Raw genomic sequence first — 27705 nt, 5'->3', positions numbered from 1 at the left:
CCCTAATATTATCAGTCAAAGGTTTACTTCTTTCAATAAATAATAGGAAATACCTGAAAATGGTTGGGAAACCTCTGACCGTCATCATCCTGGAAAGATGATAGGCACTACTTGTTTTCAAGTTTACACATTTAAAAGATAGAGTGTGTATGTTTCATAAGCGTGTAACAACTTAGTGCACTCTCTTAAGTGTAGATGCATGTCTTGGATATGCAGTTTCCCTGGGAATGGTATGTACTGCTGTTGAAAGTAGAACTTGTTACTCAAATGCCCCTCTATGATTTGTATCATGAAACTCAAATGGTCATATAAAAAAAAAAAAAAAAAAAAAAAAGAGAATGAGGGACAATGAGACACAAGTGATTGTCAAAATCCAATTTGCCTTCACACTCAAAATGCACTTATATTTTGGTAAGGGGATATGTCCATACTGCAACTTAATATATGTATGATTTAGCAGATACAACCAAAACATTATAAAAATAGACCATAGAGTGGGCCAGCAACTAAGGTGTTTTAAAATAACTTTTTGTCCTGAATAGAATTTTTCTAAGTCCCACTTTTGGCTGTACAACTGATTTGAAGAGAAATCCAGTTCTTGCTCCCTGTGTGGCTTTGTTTCTTAGTTCACATAGTAAAGCCAATAAACAATATTGAAGAAGGAAAAAACAACAGGGAAGAAAATGCGTGACCATCGATCTATGGCATTTACATCAGTCAAGTCAGGAATGGTAATTTTCAGTTGAGATGCACGTCTCCGTAGCCTACTTTTCTTCTGTGCCACATGTCGCTCCAGGGCATTGCGACCAAAGCTGTGCCTGGGTAAGCCAGCTTTCCGGTACTGGATGCTTGAAGTGTCATACGCCAGCATAGTGCTTCTAGGGTCCCCAAGCCCCATCACAGCCTCGGAGGCAGCCATCTCATTTTTAATTTCAAGTGTGCTCAACAAAATATTTTCGTGTGGATCCATCTGTAAAAAATAAGAAAGCAGATTTAACAGGAGAGAAAGGAAGCCCAATCAGTTGCAAACTGAAGCCAAGCTGACAAGGGCTAGAACTAGCATTACTAATTCATTGGATGTCAGCCTGTCTACAAGACTTTAAGCATAGCCGTGACGATATTTATTGTCATTTATTTGTGAACTCAAGGAGCAATAAGGCCAGTGTAGTATAATGGAATAAATGGTATTTCCCTAGACCCCATGTTCAGTGAGCAGAAGCAATTCCTGGAAATGGAGTACATGCTCAGCTCCTGAAAGTGGAATTCTGCCACTGGGTAGGACATCAGGGGCAAATACTGAACTTTTTGGGGGTGTTGAAGGGAAATCAAATGGAAAAGGGTCTGCTTTATTTTGAGTTTTCTTCTTTCAAATGAAAGCTTCTGCTCTGACAAAAACTCCAGATATTCACAAGGTCTCTCTGCCTCTATAAAACAAGACCCAGAGCACTGCACAAGAGAATGCAGATTTTCAGACCCTGTATTCCAAACAGGACTCCTGGTTACTTGGGGAAAGGCACTGACACAGTCTAACTATGCCTTTCTGGAAACTCCATTTCCCTGTGCTAATGAATTTTATAAATACAGTTCATGCTGTGGAGACCTGAAAGTGGAATAGCAAAGATGTCCAATTTCAAGCAAGGGAAAACATACACAGAGTGTAATCACATCAAATGTACATTGAACAGTTGTTTCAACGGGTAGTTTTAGCTACTGTGTATTTTTTTAAAGGCAATTCAGTAAAAAAAATATTAATGAAATGTTGTAAAGAAACCCCTTAGACAATCAAGAGGATTTCAAAGATGAGGAACTAAACTCTTAGGCAATCTGGAGTAGATCTGAAGTACGGTAGGAGAACTTCAAAATAATGCATTTATAGACAATAAATATAAGATTATTTAGGAACTTCTAATTCTCCTCAGTCTCCCCTCTAAGCAGAAATTTTGAATTGTGTGATTACAAAGTATAATTAAAGAAAAATACTTTAAAAGCAATAATAGTTAATGAGCAGCTAATTAAGTACACTGACTTAGTTACGGTAGTGCAGATATACTCCAGGCCAAACAAGAGATGAAACTATCCCAGGGCTCCTTTAAGAATAACTGAGCCACATTATTCATTTATCATGTACATAATAGATACTATGATTATTATTGAAAGTGCACAAACTGTGAATTTTGTGGATTTCTAAACAATAATACGGCATTAGTCTATTCTGTAATATTTGGAAGCTAGCAGTCAGCAGCAGGTACCTTGCTGCACTACCCAATATAGCACTGGTTTTGCCATTAATAAAAAAGACCTATGTAATATTTTACATGGCACGGTGGGAGAACTGGGTTGAAAATAGTTGTTTTTTAGTAACATTCACTGCACAGTATTATGAACTGTGAAGTTGGATACTCACAAAAGTACTTTGGACCTACTGAAACACTGCCATTTGAGTGATTACATCTGTTCAAGTGATGCATAAAAACTGGCATCGCTGAGATGCCAGATTTCCCTTTTTTTTTCCTTCAATCTATGTGAGTTTGCACCCCTCTAGTTTCATTATATTTTAGTTTAAGATTAAATGTAATGACTCAATGTGAAGCAGCCAAAATAATCTCTTTTTTGCTTGCTTTTCATCAAAACCATATCAAATCTTTGAATTTTCTAGTGTGTTAGGAAAATTAATCTTTTTTGAGAAGCACTGGAAAAATGGGAAAGTTGCGCTGGAATCCAAGAAAAATTCCTTTCATAACTGTAGCTTGATACTGAGCATGGTGAGGAAACACTGTGTTCTAGCCAGGAAGGCCATCAAATCAGTTCTCATCAGTTTTCATCTGCATTAGACAAAACTAAGGCAAAAGGAGTATTCTGCTATTGTAATACAAACAAAAGCAAACACATGAAAAAGCTTTCAAATAGATCTATGAAACTTCTCAAGAGAGTTTTCAAACATTTTCTTATAATGAGTGCAGTTATTTAGAAAATTCTTATGTGATTTTTGGAGTAAGACAAAATTGGCTGTAATTTGTATTATAAGATCTCAGATAAATAATAAGATTTTCAGTATCCTGAAAATAAAAGCAATTATAGGCACTTGGCATTCACTGATCCCAAGAATGTCTAAAAACACATAGGGGAAGTATCTTACAAGAGGGGTGCAAAGCCATTTGGAAACTACATTTTCGATAGTTTCATATAACCTTAAGAAAAGAATAGAAATTTTAGTTCCAATGACATCAGGGGAAGTTTGACATAACATCCACTAATGCTATGGTTTTCCCCTTAACCCAGAGCCTGGGTTATTTTCACCTCAACGTTGTACATTCTAAGATGTTATCTTTGGAGAGATTTTTGGGCCAACAAATTTATTCACATCTTAAATCTTCTTAGGGTGAATCTACTTTAAGCATTTTATCTTTCAATCTGCAATGATATTACAAATCTGAGTGCTCTTTACACACTCACATAATTTCTATGCAACACAAATGCAAGAAAAGTTATTTTAGTCTTCTAGAGTTAGATACAGACGTGTTTTAGTGATATGATATCACTCCTTCAGTTAACTTTTTGCTTTGATTATTTTGTCACTTCTGTTCTCATTTCAGTAAATTTCTTAACGCAGCAAACTGCTGCAGATATCTGACAATCTTGGCAGTAGTTAGTAAGATTAGTGATGCCGGGCAGAAAAAACATTTAGCAATATTTTAAACTATCTTCTAGGGCAAAGTGTTTTCTTCTGCACATATCACACTGATATCAGAGTTGGAGTACAGCATTTTTCAATATTCCAAGAATTTTTCAGAAGAAATAACGCAAAATACAGTAAAAATTAGTGATGGGCGAACCTTCAAGTGTTAGAATAGCCAGGTAAGCACCACAAAGTTCAGGTGCTTCTCGAGTCCTAATTTGACCCTCCTGCACCTGGAACAGTGGATTAACCATAACAAGAACTGCATTTTTCATGGTATTTTGAATTCCCAATCTGAAGAACTCCCAAAGTTCCAATCCAAAAGTACAAATGAATGTGAAAATAAAAGAAAGAAAGAAAGAAACAACAACTCAGAAAGAAATTAACCTAACTTTTCAGCCTTTGACAAAAGGTTTCTTGTCAGATTAGAGAGAGCTGGGAGTGTTATTTCCACCAAGTAGGTTCGCCCAACTCTAAATAAAACATGCTTTTGTAACTAAGTGAAGCCTCAGATAGAATGATAATGAATTACGTTTATTGTACACAGCACCGCCGATTCAAAAGGATCCCAAAGCGCTTTACAAGCATTAGAAAGAAGAACCACTTCACTTCCCAGTGAAGCGCAATCACCTCTGAGGCGAAATGTGGTGACTGACAGTGCAGAACAATCCACTACATTTTAGTCAAGGAAATGGAGAATGCTGTAGCCAATTGAAACTATGGGGTGGGTGAGTGGTGGTGGGGAATGTTAAGTAAGCAGAACAGTTACATAAATTGATATTTGGCCAGATGCTTGGGGTTGAGATGACCACGCTATAAAAAAGTGCCATGGGATCTTTAATGACCGTAAGTGGTCAGGACCTGAATTTTAAGTCTCTGAGGATAAAAAGGTTAGAAAACAATGAAAGATACCTTTGTTGAATACATTTCTGGACAATGATATGTGCCAATTATTCTTCTGTCCTGTAAGTTAATAAAATCAAGACCAGTTTCCTTAGAGATAAGGCAGCTATTATCTTTCATTTAAAATTAAAGCACTCTAGGGTAATAATAGGACAACTAATTAAAAGATATAGGGACCTCTAAGCCAACAATTAGCAGAAGTATATTCTGGCTTCAGAGGTGCCATTACTGCCTTGCTCTGCTCCTGAAGGTAACATAACATTGTGATGTAAATGTTTTTTTTTCCAACTGGTCACTTGACCAAGGAAGGTATGATGACATGAAAACAACTCTTAAAATTATTCTGGGGGAAAAGTAAGTGTAAAAGTGGTTTCAAAAGGAGGTGGAAGAAGGTTAAAAAGATCTCTTGGTGCTGAAGGATTGTTCAACCATAGAACTGGACTCTTTATGGTGAACAGGAGAGTTCAAACTTAATGGAGAAATTCCCAGAGACAAGAAAGGAAGGGAGGATGAAGATGAAGAAAAAGCAGCAGAAAGTACCATGGAAATAAAAGATCAAAGCAGAAGTGGTGAAGAAATGACCAGAGCTCAGCAAACATGCAAGACGGTAGGTTTTTTATAAATCAATCTTAAAGGTGGATGACAAAATATGTGATGCAAATGATATTCACTTGTAGGTCCAGGTCAACTGGAAGCAAAGCTGACTCTGGAGCCTTGAAAGAGGCCATGACCTTTTTGATGGCCTCAAACAAAGGAAATACAGAGGAAAGTGTAGAAATGTTACCATTATATATTCTCCCTGCTCCTAGAAACTCCAAAATGATGGCTTTTTGAGGAATTCCTCTTACACTAATACATTAGCAACTGTAAAATACAAGGAAATTACAACTCCCACACGCATACATGCACAGATATGTACATTAGGACTCCTCCAAAGATGATCAGATCTCTGAAACTACTAACATCGAGTTAACCAGCATGTTGGTGATTATGCTCTACTGTTACGCCAAACACAGCTTTATAGTAGGAAGGAAATTTATATTGATGAATTGAAAAGATATAATATTGACACTTGTCCTTCCTCATATACTGTTCATTTTCACCTATAACCTTCCATTACAGGCAGGTACTGATGGCTCATTTTATGGCAGAATGACTCAGAAGCCACGGATAAAATAGACAGTAGGGTTGGAATTTCTGATGGAAAAACCTTGTGAAACAAAACCAGTTGTAAATTCAAAAGAAATATCCTTTTGTTAAGTAGGGCTGCCATTAGCCAAAAGCAAAATATGGTGAGCTAAATCACAAAGGGAGAACAGAATTACCCAGTCTATTACAAAGAGTAACACCTGAGATTAGGTCTCAGCATTTATAGATCCTGTGAACTGACATTCTTAAGAACTGAAGACAGAAATAAAGATGCCTTTTGCTATGAAGACCGACATGACAGGCCTGGACATTTAATTTAATTTGTTACAGATAAAGACCTTAGTACTATCTATAGCATAGTTTCCCACCTCTTGACAGCTGAGCTTTGCTTGGAAAACCAGTAACACTCCATTCCTGACTAGTTACAGTAGCTCTGGCAAGATAGTACGAAGTGCACTTTATATGTAATAGGGATCTTCCACCTCATCAGCAATGTTTGATTTATTGATTAGAAACCACTGATCTCTGGGGATTGCACTGACTACACAAAGTAATGTGTGGAAGGTAGATAGTTCTGTATAAGCTGCTGCTAGGTTCACTCTGGAAGAAAAAAGAATTAATGATTTTCAAATGGCACCTGCCTAAAGCTATATAGACATTTTTGACATGATAAACAAGTCTGCTGAGATAAAGTTATATGAACTCACAAAGCACAAATGTCTAATATTTCAAAACATCCATATGTGAAACATTGTCCTTAAGAATGTAACAAACACTGCATTTCCATTGTCTGCACAAAACTGACTTTATTGCCAGCATTGCAGTAACTGTTTATGAAACCACATTAGCATGCATTGGTTCGGATTGCGTTATACACCTAAGATCTGGGTCAGGTTGTAAAGCATGTAGTTAAAGGACATTAAAATTAGGTTGACTTATAATTTCAGGTTACTGTGTTTAGTTTCAGGTCAGAAAATCCAGAGAAACTCTGTAAATTAAATCAGAATTTTCTTTAGGTTCTTCAGCTTTTTAAAGCCTAAAAATCTATGCAAAAAACCAAGAGACCTGTAAGAATTAAAAAAAACATAAAGGGTGAGAAAATGTAAGATCTGGACACGGAGCTTTAACACTGCTCTAATTACTTGTAATTTGATTTCTAACCATCCAGTTTTACCCTCTGATGTATGTGATTTCTTGATCATTATCACTAGTAACACATCAATAACTTAGTTTTAAGTATTGTAGGATTCTGGAGAAACAGTTGAAAACATATGCTTTCTTTCAGCAACCATTACTTACACACAAGATTCTACACTTAAGACATTGCAGAGTAAGTGCCCACAAAACATGAAAGAGGCTAAAGTATCTTTGGCTTGATGACATTTGAATAAAAATCATGAAATACAAACTTGTTTAAACTGCTGCACAGAATTCAATGTTCTAAACCACAAGCCAACAAGTGAAATAGGCAAAATCAAGACTGCTATTTGAATTACGGCACAGAATAGGAAAAAATGGGGAAATAAACTACTGGTGTCCTGTCTTCAGCTTGAATCTTACACCAACTTCTTCTAAAATAGTGCAAAAACATCCCTGGGGTTTTTGGAGTAAAGGAGGATAAATCACCTTAGCCAACCAAGAAAGAAAAACAGAGAATACATTGTGATTCTATAGAAAAATATCTTCCTCCATTTCACCTTTGGCCGTGATAATTCAGTCCAATGCAACCTCTAGCAAAGTAGAAAGAACGAGTTATGTAAGTAACGCCTTGATGTTGTACATGTAATTTCCATTCTAGCACAGCAAATACAGTTGACCATAAACAGTAAACAGATATCTGATTCAGGACATGAGCTTGTAACTTTACTTAAGCAGATAACATTAATTTAATGGGTCTTAAATAAATATTAACTTTAGTCATGTTTTCAAGTGATTTCCTGTGAATGAGACTTTCACTTTCAATCCAAACTCATGAATAATGCATATACACATAAGCAGGAAACAATTATTTTTTTTTTAACCTGCAAGAACATATCACAATAGTGGAGCTAAATATTATTTAAGGGGAATTCTAATTGAGAAGTCTTCAAATATGAGTAAGTCTCATATTAATGATATTTAAAGTTAATTGCCCTCCCTTCTAGAAATTTCAGGTACAGATTTCTTTTCCTCCAGAAGATTGCTAAATCATCACTTAGCTCAAAACAATTCTTTGTAAGTGATTCTATCTTACAAATGAAACCCTTCCACGAAAGCAAAAACTTCTACGTTCAAGTGTCAAAAACTTCTCTAGGAGAAACATTGAAAAATTAAAAAAATAATCTATTTGAACTTCCTGAAAGCATTTATTTTTACAAGGTAAATTTTGTAAGTAGTAAAAGGGAAAAAAAAAATCAATCTTTGACTGAAAATAAACATAAAGCAAGCAATGTAAGCAGAACTGGAACTTTTGAAATTTCAGTTACAATTTTCAGTGACTTTTTTTTACTACTGAGACATTTAAGAGGAAGCAAAGGCAGGTGATTTGGAATAGAAGTCTTCTGGGGTACCAATTAACAACAGCTCTAAATCCTACTATTTTGCCAAGAAACAAAGTAATAGGCAGCCCAGATTCTTACTATTACTGTTCTGATGAAGTATTATTCATTTGTTAAAATACCATCCCATTTACGCATATACAACTAATTCTTTTGGAGATAACATAAATGAATAACATATCAGCAAGAACCTACATCCTAAAAGGTACTCTCTTCCCTCCGTGATAAATAACACCAAAATTTCATCAAACTTCCATTATGCCCATAAGCTAAGTCTTCTATTACATTGTCTTACAAAATACACTAACAGATATATCTAGCACCAAAAATCTACTATGTAAACACAGCAAAGGTGCTTACATAAGAAAGCCTCATGAAAGATGAAAAATGCATGGAACGTTTGATTATCATTGCAACTGGCAAAATTTCTAAGGTATGATTTGGATATAGTTATGGTTTTGATATATGAACTAGACAGTAAAAATAAGGCTGATAAAGTTGCTCCTCTAGAACGCACCTCTGTAAAATACATAGATGTTATTTTTCTTGCTTGAAGTCAAACACAACGTGCAAAGAATTGTACGGCGTACACTCATCACGAGAGTGGGTGGACTGTATGGCAGTCTGCCAGTGTTTCATCCGTCTGACCATGACACACTCACTTGTCAACAGGTTTAGGCTTGTGATTTTGGGGAAGATTAACAACATAATTCTTGAGCCCAACCCAAAGATTAACATGGCCAGAAGCAACACGAGGTCCCAGGAAAAATTTTGGGAGCAGTGACAAAGGCCAGATAAAACACCGGAGAGAAACTGCAATTAATTCAACAAAAAATTAAAAGAAAATTCCGGAGATTTTTCTATGGAAAATCACTGACAAGTTTTCATTATAAAGACAACAAAGATGAATTTCAAACTTTTGACAATGAATTTCCAAATTAAGAAAGATCTAGAAATGTACTTCTTATGATCATGTTCAGTGCTGATACAGAAGCCTGAAATACTTCCAGTTCCACGGCTATAGATGCTGTAAGGCTCAGAGGACTAGTCCTGACAATATTAAAATGAAAAGTATTCTGCTTTAAAATAATAAAAAAATCCAAATTTGTTGACTGAATTAGAATATTCCTGTATGATTTACTGATAGTCTGCTGTTTTGGGGAGAGTCTAACATTTTGTCATTTATTTTTAAATGAGTGGCAAGAATGAAGAAACTTTGTTGCCAAGACACAGTTAGTCATTTCAGATTTGTTTCTAAGTAAATTTCTGTGTATGCAAAATATATACCAATATTATGAATCATTGCAAATTTTGAGTTATACTTAAATTGTTTTTGTGTATGCATTAATTCTAGAGAAAATAAAAACTGGATTATAGTTCCTGGCATTTTAGTGGCCTTTTCTGTTTGTAAATTTAAATCAAACTTCAATTTGATTAGCTAAACATATTTCTATAGCAACATATATATACACATGTATATAATATAAATATATAGATAGTAGGAGAATTTCAGAGTAGATTTAAAATTAAAGAAAAAAGACTGAGTTTTTTTGGCAATAGTGTGCAGTTTGTTCTTGACACACATAATTTTATGGAAACAAGAGAAAAAAATATTTACTAACAAGGTAGATATCCATGTAAAACATTATTGTGTTCAATGTTATAAAAGTTTCATAAGATGCATTTCAGGAAGGGTGATCTACTCACAACTGAGAAAGCTACTAATGAGTTAATGAGACCAAATATAGGCTTATTTTTAAATTGCAAATTATTATATATTGTATATGCCTCATGATACAAAAAAGAAGAAGAAATAAAAGCTGAAGAATCATCCTCCACAACAGCTAGTCCTCTTCAAACAATACTTACATGGAATTGGCTTTTGGATCTTCTCCTCCAGCTATATTATCGTATACTTTAATAAACAAAAGACCTTCCACTCAACAATTGAAACTTACGTAAAGACACTTTTCATACCCAAAACTGCTGGAGTTTGAAAGTATAAAACCACAGAATTCCATCTAGCAAAATGTAAGCTAAAATCTTCCATTTCTGAAGACCTTAATTTCCAGTTACCTGCAGGAACCTTTGAACACTCAAAGAATACACGGATAGAAAGTGGCCCAAACAAAACATTACATGAAAATAATCATGCTCATTTAGGCTGTGTGACCTTTACTGTTGCACCCTTCAGGCCAGCCCAAAAGCATTAAGTTTCTGCCAACTTTATTACCAGGAAGTTGAGTTCATTTTAAGGACATGGGCAAGGACAAATATGCAGGGCTTGGTGTAAATTGCTTTAAGATGCATTAAGTTTAGGGAGAAGGCTCAACAGGTTTTTCGGGTAGGGAAGAAAACTAAATTCAAGTCTCTCACACTTCTAAAAAGAGGAATGGAGACATAATAATAAATAAGATTTAGACTTCTGTGTTTTAATATAACCTTATGTCATTACAGAGGGATTCTTAAAACTAGTGTCTAAGGAGTAAAAAAGATCTATTCATACATATAGACACATATGTCTGTTTATATACACACATACATATTTAAATTTAGGCATAATCCTACCGACCTCCTAATGTTTTTCCTAGGTTATGTGAGAAACTAACTCCTGGTGTCTATTCATATGCAGAATTCTGGGAAAGCAGCTAGTAACCAAAAGAATGAGTAATTAAGTGAATTTACTGACAAACGTAGGTCTTCATAGCTCAGCATGACTATTTCATTAAATTTAACATACAAGTATGCAATAGAAACCCTAACACCCTTTTTTTTTTAAAAAAAAAAAAAGAATATATGTAAGAAAGTATTCCATTTGTACATGTCTAAATGGATAACAGTTCATATGCTACATTAGTAATGTTCTGTTATAGATACTGATAGATATGGTATTCCTAGGTTGTTTGGGCTATTCTGCTCATTAACCTTGGTCTGTCTTTGTCTTCATGCAAGACAAGCAGTCTCCATGGCATGCTGCGGAGTGACTGCACCATGTCTCTCCTGGGACTTAGATTATTTCCACTGTTAGGGGGGTATGGTGTGTGAATATTTTTTAAATATTGGGAAAAAGTCTTTAGAATGTGTTCTAACACAGCAATTTTGCTTTTTTTTAATAGTTTTGAAAGTATTAACTTGCCTCAGTCTAGGTGACCTTACACCTTAAAGAGCAAACAACAACAAAGGTAAAGCATCATAATTAATAGTTACTGATACACTAAAGATGGGCAAAACCTATAAAACAGGGATTTGAAATATGTATCCTCCTCCTTACCAGTTTGAGATACTATCATTCTGACTATGTAAACACTTTTGATATGAATTTTGGATCACCTGAAATCGGTTTTCCCTAAATTAGATATAACAATGCATTGCTATCTGCAAAAAGAAACCAAACATGATCATTTTAGACACTATAAATAAAACAAAGCAGTTGACAGTCATCTTCTACATTATAACATTTTTACCACTTAGTGCCACCCTAGTGTATGCAATCCAGAGATCTCAAGATTCATGAGCACAACTAGGTTACATCCCCTAGCACGTAGCATTTAGAGTTACAGCTTACATTTTGGATGGAAATTGGCTGATTCATGGCCATTCAATTAAACCTTGGCAAACTCTTTAGAGCTGATCTGCTTTGGGAAATCAATGCATCAAATTCACTAGCCAGCCACACCTTCTGGACCGCAGCTACATACATTTCTTCTACTTCACTGTATATAATTTGCCTTTTTTGTGCCTTATTTCCCCACAATTTGAAATAATGATATAAAATGCATTAATGGATTCCTTTTGCAACTAAAAATGTATTTAATTCAGGGTTATAGGTGGATGGCAGGTTTGTAGATGCACAACAAAAGCAAAAGGGATAATGTGCTTTAAACCAGTAGAGTGTACAAGCACTGGTCTTACATTAATTAAACATGGCATTCGAAGGAACGTGGCTGCAGGAATAAAAGCTCACGCAGTTGACTTGACCTTTATTCAGATGTCATGTGGAATACCACTAAAGACCGTGGAAATAAGTTACCTTCTGACCGCATCTGCAAAGTGCTGTGGGCTAAAACTGGAACTTCCTCAAATTTCACTCCTATCAAACCTCTGGTTTCAACCAAACACGAAGAGGTTGGCTGAGCACTCTATGCATTGCCGATTGTTTCATATGTGAGTTGTTCCTTGACGATGCATGAATGTAAATTTAGAAGAAATGTTGAGCTTTTAGAACTCATGCCTATTTTTATTACATGTCCTTGAGTAAACTTCTGTGTAAAGAATACCTTCTGACTCTGGATCAAGAATCAATCCTCGTGCAGTTTTATCTGTACTGCAAACAAAAGGAAAACTCTCCTTGGAGGGGAAAGGAAGAGGATGAATGCCTTCAACTGAAATATGGACAGTGGCAACATTAGCTCCAGCAATACAGAGCAGTGAGGATTTGAGATTTTAGACTGAAATTTTAACAGCTTCATATTGTCTTAGTGTTTTAATAACTTGTTCAGTTTATTAACTGAGTCTGTGCATATAGCCACTTTAAAATTCCTCTTTTTTCCAAAAACTTTTACATCTTGTTGTAAACATTTCACATGCTTGTGTTTTATACTAGAAGTATCTCTACTGCATAGGGTATAGGGTGCAGTTCTATGTAATAAATACTGACTGGTTTTAGGTACCTTTGCAATAATTCCTCCTCACTAGAGGTGCATTATATGATTTCTTCAGACAGAAATGAACAAATATTGCTGTGAACTGAAAAGGACGGAGGCAAGCCAGCAGTAAATCAGAGGGGAAATAAAGGCATTAGCCAAGCCTAAGCTAATGATCATTACTTTGGAGCAAGGTATATTATCTCGAGTCTGCAGCCCCGTTAATGCATCTTTACACCTTAGTGTGAAAATTGAGGAGAGCGATCTTGTCTGTTGCAGTGCACCGGCAGCTATCACCAGTTGGTCTGCAAAGGACCACATGTGTATATCAATGAATTTCACATTGGCTGAGGTTAACATGCTCTTCCATCTAATTCCACCCCTCTTTTTCAAAAAAAATATCTATGGATATGACAGTGAAAAAAATGCACAGGCTCTTCCACTTATTCACTGGTAAAATGGTGAAAAGAAGTTTGGAAGCTGTCATGGGAAATGACAGGTAGCAAAGCAATACCTGAACTGACTCTGTGTCATTTCCAAGGGTGCTAGTGTAATGGATGGCATTGTTGGCACAATGAAACAGGAAGTATTCAGTCTTTGAGTTCGAACAGCACACATACGTGAGCCAGTGATTCTGAAAATGGGCACCTGAAGGAGGAGGATGCTGTGGGAGCCCCGTTTCCTTGCTAGACTATACCATGGCCAGAAACTGTCCATCCTCAGCCTGTCCAGCTGCATAGATGAAATAATTAGGTGCAATCACTTGTGAAACAGGCAATTGCATGATCTTGTTTGTCTTAAAATTCTGATAATGCAGTGGAGTCCTCTGAAAATGAAAGATTTGAGGAGAACTATTCAACTTTTCTGGTTAAACTTGGTCAGACTCTTTTCCTTGGTCAAAAAGTTGTAGGGGAAAAACTCAGCAGCTGAGACAAATTGAAGGGGAAGAAAGTTACTACGTTAAGTGCAGCTAAGGGCAGGTTAAGCTTCTATTTGTTTTTTCCTTGCCATCTCATCTCCTGTAGCTACTCTGTGCTAATATGCATATAACAACAGTGGGTCAGGAGGGCAATGAATTGCAAAGGTACCTATATTTGTTTAAACCTTCTTAGCTCGCGAAGCCCTACCTTCATTCAAGAGAGCATTTCTATTGTGATTAAAATCTATTAATATGTTGTTTAATCTCATTATCATATTAAAGTTCTACGTTCTCTACTTGGTACACAAATTTCTAATAGAAAAAATGTCATTAGTCTGACAATTTCACTCGTTTGTGACTTGGCAATGTGTAACACCAATGCACTGCAACTTTCAGGCATGCTGACTAAATACCTTATGTAATACAAAGACTACTGAGTAAAGAATTACTCATTGTTTTAAAAATACACTCAGTATATTTAAAAAATGTCTTTGTGTTCAGAAAAACACCCTTATCTAAACATGCAGCGGTTCGCAGTGTCAGTTCACATTTATTTAAAAAAAAAAAAAAGACTGAATAAATATGTATAAACAGTTTTATGAAGTGTTGCATAATATGCTGACATTTTCCCCCTCTTTTCCAGAGGGAAATTGCTTTATTAATGCTCACAGTAACAGCAGCATGATTGCAAAATTAGAGGTACTTTTATTTATGTGACTTATGTTATCATGTAATTCAGGTATATAGCCTGTACACTTACAGTGTCTCTGGGCTTTAAGCTAGGTTGGAAATATCTAGGCTTCAATTATTACTGCAACTGTATATATCCTAAAACCACATTCAGTGATTTACATTATGCAAAACATAATGCCACTTCTATGAATTGCCAAAACGAATTACTTTGAAAGAATATAACAAACAAATTTTATATAAAAAATGTTAATTTGCAGTAATTAACTGTTCTAAACCTAGATGATTTAACTATAAAGAACAAAATTAAAATAATTTAGAAATAATTTAAATACCACCTGAATAACATGTATGTAAGAATTAGAAAGATAGGACTAGAAATGGAAGGCAGGATGCACCAAATCATTATATGGTAATATCCCTATAAGGTTTGATATCTGGGTTGAAAAAATGCAAGTATCACATCCTGTTTCTAGTTAATATCCTGGTAAGGAATCCATAGTGATGTCTAAGAAAAGGCCGACAAGGTGCTCTATCAAGAGATGGATCTGTAGCCCTTCTTTTAACAAGAGCCTTGATGTAGGAACTGATGTCAATACTCATAGCGAGTATCTTTGCTGCCTGACACACTTCCAGTCTCTGTTGCTTTGGAAGAGGATGGCATACAGCTCTTTTCCATTATAATCACCCCTTGTCAAATGTACAGATGGCAAGATGCAAGAAGCACTTCTTTACAGAGGAAAAAGAATCAGCTTTTCATTCAGCCCAGTACATTTACTGTAGGCTCTAGAATCACAGTTCTGGTTTCCATTAAATTGCCACATTAAGTGTAATGGGGGTTTTCTGATCTATCCAGAATAACAAAAGCACAGATATAATTGATATTGAAAAGCATTTTCACCTTCCTTACACCTCCAGAGAAGTCAATTAATGTATGTAGTAGTCTGGATCAAAAGAGTTAGACTAGCAACTGTGGAAAAACCAGCAATAGAATCCAAAAGATGTAACAGCAGCACAAGGAGCAGGTTGACTGGGAATTTAGTAACACAGGAAAATATATTGAAAATATAAGGCTTGGGAGGTGATCAGACTGCAAATCCTGAACAGCACAAAGACTAGAAGATGCATCAGACACGTCACAGTGATCAGCATCAGAAGCCCATCCAAGGCACAGTTCCAAGATGGAAACATCCAAGGTAAAATTATTGGATCCAAATAATGTAAAAGAAAATTTAAAAATTAATCAAAAATACCTTGGCTACTGGATTCTGGAAGAAACTTACAGGGAATAAATCAGTACTGAGAGTACCAAGAAGCTCATTATTTGAACTACGATAACAGAAATTAAGTATAATAAAATGGCTGAGGGTCTACATCAGAAATTATTCACAGTTGTACCAGGCTCTACACTAAGATCCTGGTTAGGCTAATAATCTTCTTGAAGACAAAGCTAGGGTTCATAAAGGAGAAAACTTGAAGGGTTATATCACAGGAGCTTGTTTCCCTTCCCCCATCTCCTCCTATCCCAAAAGGAAACAGAAACCAAAACTACAATTAGAAGAAAAAAAAACTCATAGAGGTTCCTAGGTCAAATTCTTCCAGACCATTTTTATGTAATTACAGAATTAACAGACGAAAGTTATGGATTTCAGTAAAGCCTTTGACACAATATTTTAAAAATGAAGAGATAATATGTCCCAGACATATGTACAATTACCCATAGGAAGACAGTCAGCTGAATGATACTGTGAAGCCAGAGGTTAGAATTTGACCCTATTTTTTAACATATCTGTTAACCACCTGGAAGAAGCACAGACAATGTATTAGATTAGTGCCCTGAGCCTAAAGAAATGATAGCATGAAATGTGCCTACAAAGGATCAAAAGGATGCCGATGGCCATCAACGCTCCTATTTAAAATAGAAAAGTCCACAGAATAAAATTGCATAACAATGAGTTAGAGTATATATACCATAATTTATGACACGTTAGGTCTTCAAGCAGAAATACAACACTCCCAGTTTACCTATCCTTATATATACACTTGCAGTACTGTGCCATTCAGAACAGATTCAAGTACTTGAGACTATGAAGATAAAAAAGGCACTTGAAGAAGTAATGTAAGATAAGACAATAGGCTTAAACAGAGAGGTGAGGAAACGATGTGAATGCTATCTCCAATAAATGAAGGATGTCTAGAGTAAGAAGAAAGCCAGTGATTTACCTGTAAGCAACAATACAACTATTTACAGAGAGAATAATTAGCCTTGACAAAGGCAAAAGACGACTAAAGGAATTAACTGCTGGATGCGGCTTGAGAAACTTCAAGAGTGGAATGATCATACATACAGCTATTTTAACCTGAAGTCACTGCAAAAAAAATTACGCACGTCCAATAAGAATTAACAAGTCTGTGATAACGCATCTGCTGGTAATTGAGTCTGAATTTTCCTTGAGTTTTATGTCCTTTAAATTTCTCCAAGATCTTATTACCTAAGTTTCAGAATTCAAGAAGCAAATCAAGATACAGGCACAATTCTTTCTCTCCCTTACCCCAAACAGAGCCAACAATCTTTGAAAATGAGGGAGTATATGAAGTTATAATCTCTGTCATGATTAAGACTAGACATAAGGAAGAAATCTTTTTGATTGTCATGTTTTAATCCCAACTGGCAACTAAGCCCCACACAGCACACTCCCCCACAGTGAGATGGGGAAGAGAATCGGAAGTGTAAAGGTGAGAAAATGTGTGGGTTGAGACAAGGACAGTTTAATAGGTAAAGCAAAAGCCACACACACAAGCAAAGCAAAACAAGGAATTCATTCCTCACTTCCCATGGGCAGGCAGGTGTTCAGCCATCTCTGGGAAAGCAGGGTTTCATCACATGTAGTGGTTACTTGGTAACACAAACACTGTGAAGTTCCAATATTCCCCCCTTCCTTCTTCTTCCTCCAACTTTATATGCTGAGCATGACACCTCGTGGTATGGGGTATCCCTTGGGTCAGTTGGGGTCAGCTGTCCCAGCCCTGTCCCCTCTCCACTCCTTGTGCCCCCCCAGCCTCCTCGCCTAGTGAGGTGGGGTGAGGAGCAGAAAAGGCCTTGACTCTGTGTAAGCCCTGCTCAGCAGTAACTAAAAGATCCCTGTGTTATCAACACTGTTTTCAGCACAAATCCAGAACATAGCCCCATACTAGGTACTATGAAGAAAATTAACTGTATCCCAGCCAAAACCAGCATAACAATGAGAGTGGTGAAACACCAGAACATGTTGCCCAGTGAGGTGGTGGATGCCCCATCCCTGGAAACATTCAAGGTCACATTGGACAGGGCTCTGAGCATCCTGATTGAGTTGAACATGTCCCTGCTCATTGCAGGATGGTTGGGTTAGATGACCTTTAAAAGCCCTTCCAATCCAAACTATTCTATGATTCTAAAAAAACCAAACCAAAACCTCCATATTGGGCATAGGACATGAATACAATATGAAATTTAAAGAAAGATTTTCCCAGTTTCATCTGGAATAGCCCAGTGGAAGCTCTGCAGCCAATCCGATGGTATTCACTCAAAAGGAAAAAAACAGGACATTGTCCTCCTGAGTCACCAAATCTCCAAGGAACTACATTGGATTCAGCAGATACCACAGTCACGGAAGAACAGCTTCTGTTGTGCTTCCATACTGTTCTGAAGGCTCTCTAGTATGTTCTGAATAACACCGAGCAAAAATAGAGAGACTAGCAATGTCTGTGCCTGCCCTGGAATCTCTCCGTACCAGGGAACTCAACAGCATAAAGGGAGTATGTATTAACTTCTACTTTGATTTTGCAGGTAGTTGTGGATGGAAGGACTAATCAGCACCTCTCCTCTGACCACCTTTTGTTGTTTGAAAACTTGTAAGAGACTGTTACAAAAAAATGGTGTTGGAATCTGAAGAAATCTATTACAGATTTGCTGGTCTATAATGTATAAACAAAGATGCTGCACTACAAGCAGCAATTCCGATAACTATTTATCCACCTTTTTTACAAAGTTTATGCTGAATAAAATAAGAGTTGTATAGAAGTTTTCCTCCTCCTGTTTTGAGGTTTATTACTCATGGCATTAATCTTTTCTCACATAGTATCTGATTCTGATAAATTCATAATATTCCATGTAGTGATGCAAGAGGAGTTTAGTAATATCACAAAAGAACACTCATGCTTCATAAAATTAGTCCTTCAATGTTGGATCCTAATTAGAGATGGAGTGATCATTTGGTCCCATTGCTAAAATACTTGGGTTTTTACAGAAACCTGCATCTGAACCAAATTTGGCAGTTCAGGTCCATTTCTGATTCTTGTACATGAAAACAATTATATAATATCTGGTCCCCTTTCATAGATAAAATATTCAGGTCCATTAAATATAAATCTGTTTTCTCGCTGCTGGTCAAAGAGCAAGAACAGCTGTCAGCTCCTTTCCTCCTCCCCAGAGCAGTGTGCAGTAGGACAGGGTTCTCTCATCAGTACTCTCTTCTGATCCTCTCCTGTTTGATTCTCTATCTATTGCTTAAGGGATTGCTAACCTGATTATCAGATCAGAGTGTATCAGGATACCAGCGCAGAACTGCCATAGACTATGAACCATGCTGGCCTGGTATATTAAGCAAAAGGCTGAGTACAAAAAAAAAAATCTAAATAATGTAAAGTTGTTCCCAATATACTTTGTGTTAATCTTGTAGGCTGGTGAATTTCTGCAATAGTTATAGGAATTAATTTACTCTGCTTACTGGATTGGATTAGTACACTAGTTCGTGCCTTCAAATTCTAGGTCATGATTAGCAATTTAACACTAGAGTTTGGTTATTCTGTTACATGGCTGAAAGATCTATTGTATGAATAAGTATACAGAAAATATCGCAAGTGAAATAGCATACAAATATACCTCAGCTAGTGGTGACATTCTGATGCCTATGGACCTTAAATTTCCACTGCTGTTAGAAGAAAAACTTCAGGTAAACGCAGATCTAGTCTCATAAAATTACCTACAGGGTTTCTTATTTAATAGCTTTGATGGTTTAAAGGGAAACTGATTTTTAAAAAATAAACTTGACAGATTAAATAAAAGCTCGTAGCTTTTTTTACATTGCTAAAAAATCACCAATAGAAAGAAAAAGACTTTACAGTGTCTTCATGAACTTTACAATGGTAAAAGATGATCTATGGTACCATAAAATCAAAATTAATCTCATCATTATGCATTTGTCTTCATTCATTAAAATATGTTTCTCTCAAATTAAAAAGAAAAAAATAAATTAATGAATGGGTGAGATCTGAGTCATGACAATATAATACTCCATTTTAAACGACTATACGGTATAGCCCGTAAAACTAACTGTTTTATGCTATCAACACGTGATGGATCTTTGTTGTTTCAGCAAACATGGAACAAAATGTTCTATCTGCAGGCACACTATGGTGGTGTAGAAGTTCTGAAGAAACATGAAAAATTCAGTCACTAGAGCTGTATGAAACTTATGTTTTCACTTCACAAATAAACACTCGTTTTGTTTCCAATTTAGATTTTTTCTTTTAAATTCTGATTATTTTTTTTTTCCCTTGGAGTATCATGCTGGATTCAAAAATCTTCCCAGTCCAAAAAAAAAGAAGAAAAAAAACCAAAATGTAATTTAACTTTATTTAGCTTTCCAATTGTGCATGTATGTGAAAATTCATACATTTCATACTGAGTATATTTTACCATTTAGTCCAGATTTGCCACTGTGTGAGACTCATCCGAAATGGTCAAAGTGAAAAATGACAAGTGCTTTGTGGTAAGTGCTTCATTTTCATCAAGCATAATAGATGATTTTTCCAAAAGTGTGTATCTTGGCAAATGTATTTTCTGCCTCAATTCTCCATTCCCAGGGGACCATTTTTAGATTCAAAATTAAGGACACAGCAAGTTGATGTTTTATTGCTGAGCAGTTTCTCATTTAGTCAACAGTATCTTAGACCATTGTATGTTGAAAATATGCAAACCTTTTCAGTTCGAACCACTTTTGTAGCAAGTATTTCTTATACAGGTCATCTGAAAGATTTATGAAAGTAGGTTAAACTTAGGTTTTATTTCCAATGTTTCATACAGCTCTTGCTAGAATATCAGCTATAGCCATCATTTTGGATTTTTTCCTTTGGAAACAGACTAGACATCTTTAATTCTACATCCTGAATGAGAAAACATCTCAAAGTAAAGCTTAACTGAGTGCATGCTTTAGAAAAAAGTTATTCAGTTTTTCCAGGCTAGAAGGCAGCATTCTTTACTGAGGTGGCTAAGTACACCATTCTGCAGAGCTAAGACAAGATCATAATAATCCCACTCCACTCATTTTCTACAAGATATTACATTTTAAAGCTCTATCTGGCAGAAGTGAAAGACTGCCTTCCTGGGGTAATGCTAAAAATATACTCCTGTTTCAATTTACCTTATTGACATCCATTCGCAACTTCTCATTGTTGGCACTGGCAGCTTTTTCTGCCGCTTTCTTTTGACGCTGAGGTCCCCTGCCAAAGAAGATGTAGTTGACCAATGCGTACTCCAGCAGAGCCATGAAAACGAAGACAAAACATCCCATAAGGTACATATCAATGGCTTTCACATATGGAATTTTGGGAAGAGTCTCTCGAAGATGGGTGTTAATTGTTGTCATTGTGAGTACAGTTGTGATTCCTGGAAAAAAGAGTTGACAAATCTATTGACTGAACTCATTTTAATTTTCTAGCGTAATAGCTCATAATATTAAAGCTGAAAAAATCTAGATTTTTTTCCTGGTGTAAAAAACTCACCCCCAACCTCTGTCTATATTCCTTATTTTTGTCTTCAATTTTTTGTACAGCAAAGAAAATTACACATGTAAATAACTGTGTTCAAACAAACAGTAGTTGGATTCTATGAGTATGGTTTTAACCAGCTAAACTGTAACCTTCTCTAGTAAGTCTCAGTTATAAATTACCAGCCTAGAGTCACTGTTATCTTGCTTTCCTCCAGCACTTTCAGGATGTCTGCAATCTTGAATTCTTATTGGAAAATGCTACATAGAAAGGCCTGGTAAAACTCAGACACTACTCTATTAAGTTAAAATGTCAAATTCTCAATTGTATCTTTTATGGTGATTTACTTATTTTATCTATATGACAGCTGTACTGACAGGAATCGGTCTGATTTATACAAAATTTGGCAATAGATACTCATATTTATTTTTGTAACATGCTTGGATCCTCTGATGAGGGGCACAGTATAAACAAACACACATGGGATTAGTGCTGATATAAGAGTAATCTAGAGATTAATTAGGGAAATGGTTTTGCTTTTAGAATGTAAGGTAACAGTAAGGAAAAAAGGCCTCAACTTAAGCAAAAGTTAGCTATACAACCCTAGTAAAACTTAATTTAATTCCTACCTGAAAAGTATTTTATAATTCATAACACAATGCTGAATGTGTATTCTGGACTGCCATGGGCAAAAACAAACTAAAAGCATTCTCTTTGAAGAAAAAACAAGTAGTAAAACAAACAACAGAAAACGTTGAGACAATTAGGCTAATTCTGGTTACAACGATTATACAGTTATCTAATTCAGACATGAAATCACTTTGATTTTTATTTAAATTGTGATGATTTAAGTGTTGATTCAAATAATACAAAGCTTAACAAGCCAGACATAAAAAGATCTAACAGGTTTATTTTTCAAATCATGCATTATCCACTAAGCCAGAAGCAAGAAAAAGCATTCAGCTAATGCACACTGCATGAGATGTGTAAAAATGCCTACCTAAAGCAACTCTTGCAGCTGAAGCATCATAATTAATCCAGAAGGAAACCCAGGACAGGATAGTGATCAGAATAGAAGGCATGTAGGTCTGCAGAATGAAGTAACCAATGTTTCTCTTAAGTTTAAAGCTGAGAGACAGTCTTGGATAGGCACCTAAAAGAGAATATTTGGTATGGCCATAATTTACTTGCATAAAGCCTGAAAACATTGTTCTGTCATTTTGGTTTTATTGTTTCATACAACACAGAGTACACACAGAGTTGAAAGATCCAGGATAATCAGCTGCAGAATTTCTAGCAAGAATTGAGATTAAATAATCTTTTATTCTAAGGGTACAAGGATGCTCTAGGTGCATATCTGCTCATAATCATAACATTCAACAATCAACTGCCAAAATACATTTCAGAGCATCAAAGCATAGAAATGCTTCGTCCCTGACAAGCGGCAGTATGCCTACTTCAGTGTAACCCTAATTCTAACCTTCTCTTCAAGCAGTGCAACACTTGCCCTTTGTCACTGGCCACCAGAAATTTTATGGTGTATGAAACACTTGTTGAAATGGGTGCCCAGATATCACAATTCAAGTCCCATTTCTGCTTGGTTTTGAAGAATTTGGGATGCACAATCCTTCTATACTCCCTCCAAAGGGAGTATACCCATATTCTACCCATATTCTACCCATATCTAGAAAGTGAGTTTTGAAGATTTTTTTTTTCTTAACCACATCTAGCAGCTTTCTCAAGTAGGTAGATAATATCACATAGTAATAGCCCAATCCTTGTCTCTCTTGAATGATTTAATATGTCATTTAAATATTCTAGTTGTTTCTTGTTTAGTTTTTTATTTTATGAAATCCATTCTTATTTTCTGCTCCTCCTCACAAAGCATCTTTTAGCCTTCACAAAGTCACATGCTTGCTAGCATAGGCTGAACTACAAATCCTGTGGAACAAGGGTTTTAAAGGTTTTACAGTGAAGACAAAATAATTAGTCTAATACATCCACAGCTTGGCACAAGGAATATCTAGAAATAGTGAGAGAAAGGTTTCTGAATCTCCTACAGGCTGGGTTACTTCTTGTTGGGTTTAGGCTGCTGAGGTGTATAAGTGGTTTAATCAGTTTTCATAGGAAAACAGAAAATACAGCTTATTTGACTGAGCCTTAACATGACAGACAACTGTATCCTCTTCATTTACTAATGAGTGATGTCTGATATACTATGAAAACTCTAGTAAAAACTCCTCCTTTCAAAATTCACAGTTGCTGCTCTAATTTATTCCCGTTTCTAATATTTTTGCTCAGATCCTGAACAGCATGTTGATAATTAACCCATTTCTAAAAGTTTTTCCAGTGAATTCCCCTTTTAGCTTCCCCTCCACAAACCTGTAGAGAAAACAACATTCTTGGTGATAAGCTTGTAGTCTACAATGGAGAACTGTGGCAGTTCGATCTTTGTCACTCCTGTGACTGCATTATCACCCCCACGCCAGTAAAATTCAATGTCATCTGTTGTATAGCCATCTATAAAAACAGGAGTAAAGAGTTAAGATACACATCTCTTCTGACATCATGAAGAACAGTTCAGAGAATTGAATCAGAAAATAACTTCAAATATATTATAACATGAAAGATATAAACATACAGACAGACACAGGTAATTCTAAATATAATTTCAAATGGCAATCTTAGGTGTATTTTAATCTTTGTTTTTTTAAAGGTATATTATATCAATGTATTAATAAAGCAAACCTTTAAAAACAAACTAAGACTACACACATCCCATAGTTAGATGGTAACTGTACATTTGGTTTAAGGTAACTTCTGATCCCAAGGCTGGATAAAACAGTGTGGGTTTGCTGCAATTTCACCCCCTGAGCTGAAACATCAGCACTAGTAACAGAAACATGACCAGGTCACCAAGAGATGCCTGGAAGAGAAGCTTTTCTGTCTTGTGCACCACAAGCAACATAGGAAAAAGGACAGTGAGAGTAGTATAGGTAAGCCAGAAGTTCAGTGTACAGTTATCTCATGGTATTTGCTCTGTATGCTGTGTAGTTTATAATCTGACTATGGATGAAAAGGACAAACTCTAGTTCAAACTCATTTAGATTTTAATTGTAAAAACAGCATCGTTCCTTTTCTGAAAATGGCTTGAATGCAATAAAAACCAGCCACATTCAGTGAGGCCCTTGTAAGGAGCAACTGTAGCACATGCAACAGTCATCATTCTGGATGGTAAAAAACCACCCAAAAACCCCAAGCAAACAAAAAAATCCTACTGCCCACAAAAAAAACCCCCAAAACAGAAGACAGCACATGTTCACACAGTCATAAAACAGATGCATGAAATATGAATCTGGGTTCGCCAAATGGCAGTTGTGCTAACTTGCATACTCCAGAGTAGGTATGCAGAACTGGTAAGTAGACACCAATCTAGTACAAACCCAGGAAATCAGATATTCATGAAGATTTGTAGCCTTTTAAAGGTTTTTGCTGTTGAAAATTGTATTTAAAAAGAACAACTCAGAGATAGAATAATGACTATGACTTTTTGGGAAACCAACATAATAAAATTATATATATATGACCTTGATTTTAAGTTCTCACCCACAGACAAAGGACAATTATTTACTAAACACCTTTTTAGAGTGCTCAAATAGCACTTAATTTCAAGAAATAATGCAGATTATGCATTTTGTGATAACCTAGAAACTATAAAACTCTTCCCACACCATCATTAATTTGATAATCCAAGTATAATCCAGATGTACAGCAGTATCAGAAGGCAAGGGAGTTTGAAGATATGAATGCAATAATCTATCAAAACACTGAAACAACCATAAACATCTATCCAACATAAAGCAAGTTTTAAAGTATTTGGGTAGTTACATTCCTATAGCATATTGATAGTAATTCCAGTTTTTTGTATATGTGACTCTTTCATTCTGTTTTTCATGGGGCTAGCAGCAAATCTAAAGTAGTCTGAGGGCAGAAAATGGAAAACTAATTTCAGGAATCAGAGCCATCTCATTCATACAGGACAGATTTTTGAACAACTAGTCAACATCAAGAATTCAAGATGGAACCTGCTCTGCTTTCAAAGTTGCCGACATTGACAGTAAAACTCACGAGAGAACAGATTTTTTAAATTTTTGTGAAATAAGTTCTTCCTTAATCTTTCCAGTTACCCAGAACTTCACTAGCTCTAGCTGATGACATCAACCAGAAAGAGGCTTATATCTTCTAAACAAGCTTCGACAGTTAAGGGAGAAAAAGTTCTACAATTTGGAACATGATATGCTTTTGACATATCCAGAACTTCTTAAGAAACACAGTTTAAATTCACATCAACAAATAGATTACTTTAATGGTCACTGATTTGTTTCCCCTCATACTTTCTCTCTTGTTTCACCAAGAGGAGAATCGTCAAAGGAATAGCTGTGGACTGAAAACTTCCCATAATATTTAGCTTCCCTCCTCTGTTTGGACAATGCCATCAAAAGAATGTCATAGATACCATAAACTTTGCCTTTATTGTATGTTACTTGTTCAGAGTCTAAAACATGAGAGGTCTGAAAAGGAGACAGGATTACTGCTCTCTGTCAGTAGGCCTGTCCTCTGTAATCAAACAAGCATCAACCATGACTCCACAATCATACTGATGCTTCTTACACACTTTGTCATACAACAAAGTATGTTTAAATCTGCATTTCAATCATCAAAACTCATCAGCTTTGAAGTTGTCTTATGAAGATCAACTTACAATTGAATTTTGACTTTTTGTTTACTGCATCTTTGCACAGGAAAACCTTTAGCACCGCACATAGAATTGTCTCAGATGAAATTTACAGCACAAAATTGTTGCATGTTGACGAAGAGATGCTGTTTTTAGAAATAAGAATAGCTTTAGCACAGTGATTTCCAATAGCTAAGCAAGCCATCCTTAGTTCCGCCAAGACTGTTGTTAGAACTGATTTTGAATTGTTCTATAGTATCAGTTAAATTATTCCAAGAGTCAAATTACAGACTTACCCAGGAGATCGGAATTATTTTGTTCTCATGAGGAAATAATGTATTTTGCTGATTAATTATGAATTATATGACAGCTTCCCTCCTTATCTCTCATTTCTTCAATTAAACTTGTTCTATTTCCTCCACAGTATAAAGACAGCAAAAGGTACACAATGGAAGAGCACAATACTTTAAAAGTTTCTTTCCTTCCAAAATGACTTGAAATACCGAGGCACTTCTAAGTATTGTACATTTTAAGAAATGAGGAATATTTGTACTTAGCCATAAACTGAGATAATCATAGTTTCTGAACTAATAGACTTGAGCTGTGAAACACAACCTGAAAACCTTTGACAATATACTGTAATCTTTAATTTAGCTTTTTTATGTTCATTACTTCTTGTGGTAAAAGTTTACCCCAAGTTCTAGGTCTGACACTGTTAATGTAACAGCTTGGTGACTCCTCTTCCCGGGGTTGTGGATGTGAAAGGCTTATCCTGCCTGGCCCCATCCTCTGGTTCTCCAGTAGACACCTGCAAAAGCTGTATTCCAGCAAAAGGACTTTATTTTTGCAAATTGTTACTTACCACCTAAATCCGCTAATAAAAGCTGTTGTCATGTTCCCAAATACTGCATGGAAAGAACATGCTCTGCCCTTTCTGTGGTGTACAGAGGATCGTTACACCTATTGGTATGCCTTCTCCCAATGCGCAAGCAGTTGTTTGACAGGAAAGGAAATTACTGTTAGCATTGTGGCAGTCGCTGTTGACAAGTTGCTACTGCTCTTAAGTAGTACCCTTAAGTACCGCTAGATCTGCTTCATTTGCCTTAAAAGGTACTTTTCCAGGAAGATCAATGGTACGTGGATGGAGGTCATTAATGACTGTGCTTGTGGCAAGACAGGCCCACTTCAGTAAGACATCCGAAGGGAACACATTTGTTTCAGTATTTGTGCAAAGCACAAATCCTTCAATCAGTGCAGTAAATTCTTTGGTCATTTTTCCAAGTGTTAAATGGTATGAGGAATATGTGCAGATTCTGCAGACCTGAAATTCATCAGGTTGTCATGATATCTTTTATTTTTCTGGTCACTAACCTGTCTTCAGAAAAAAGGCAGACAACTTACTTAAGTTCCCTTGTCTATCACCACTTTATATTTGTCACGTCTCAGTCTAGGCTGTCAGAGAGAAAAATAAAACAAAATCTGAAAAAAAAACAGATAAATGAATAAATTGGCTGATCTTCAGATGTAAAAGTAAGTCTAAGTTATAAAAAATATAAAAGAACATCCTTAGAGAGTTTAGAAAGACTAATATTACATAATTTGTTGTGAGGGTGCACTCTTACTTTGTAATATTGCTGTTTTGCTGA

At 35.9% G+C, this 27705-nt stretch overlaps 1 protein-coding gene across 1 annotated transcript; it reads right to left on the bottom strand.

Moving 5' to 3' along the window:
• On the bottom strand, positions 1 to 27332 carry GABRB2 (gamma-aminobutyric acid (GABA) A receptor, beta 2). The gene is made up of 6 exons (XM_009696363.1): positions 27131 to 27332; positions 23707 to 23844; positions 22325 to 22477; positions 20979 to 21223; positions 4589 to 4639; positions 1 to 970 (listed from the first exon to the last, which is right to left on the bottom strand). Exons 1-6 carry the CDS (start codon positions 27330 to 27332, stop codon positions 623 to 625), a joined length of 1137 nt encoding a protein of 378 aa, XP_009694665.1. The 3' UTR covers positions 1 to 622.
• Positions 27333 to 27705: the final 373 nt, after the last annotated feature.

This window comes from Cariama cristata, unplaced genomic scaffold, assembly GCF_000690535.1.
Source record: "Cariama cristata isolate BGI_N322 unplaced genomic scaffold, ASM69053v1 scaffold143, whole genome shotgun sequence".
Classification (NCBI taxonomy): domain Eukaryota; kingdom Metazoa; phylum Chordata; class Aves; order Cariamiformes; family Cariamidae; genus Cariama; species Cariama cristata.
The sequence above is the reverse complement of the archived record's forward strand: the minus strand, read 5'-3'. Positions and strand labels throughout refer to the sequence as shown.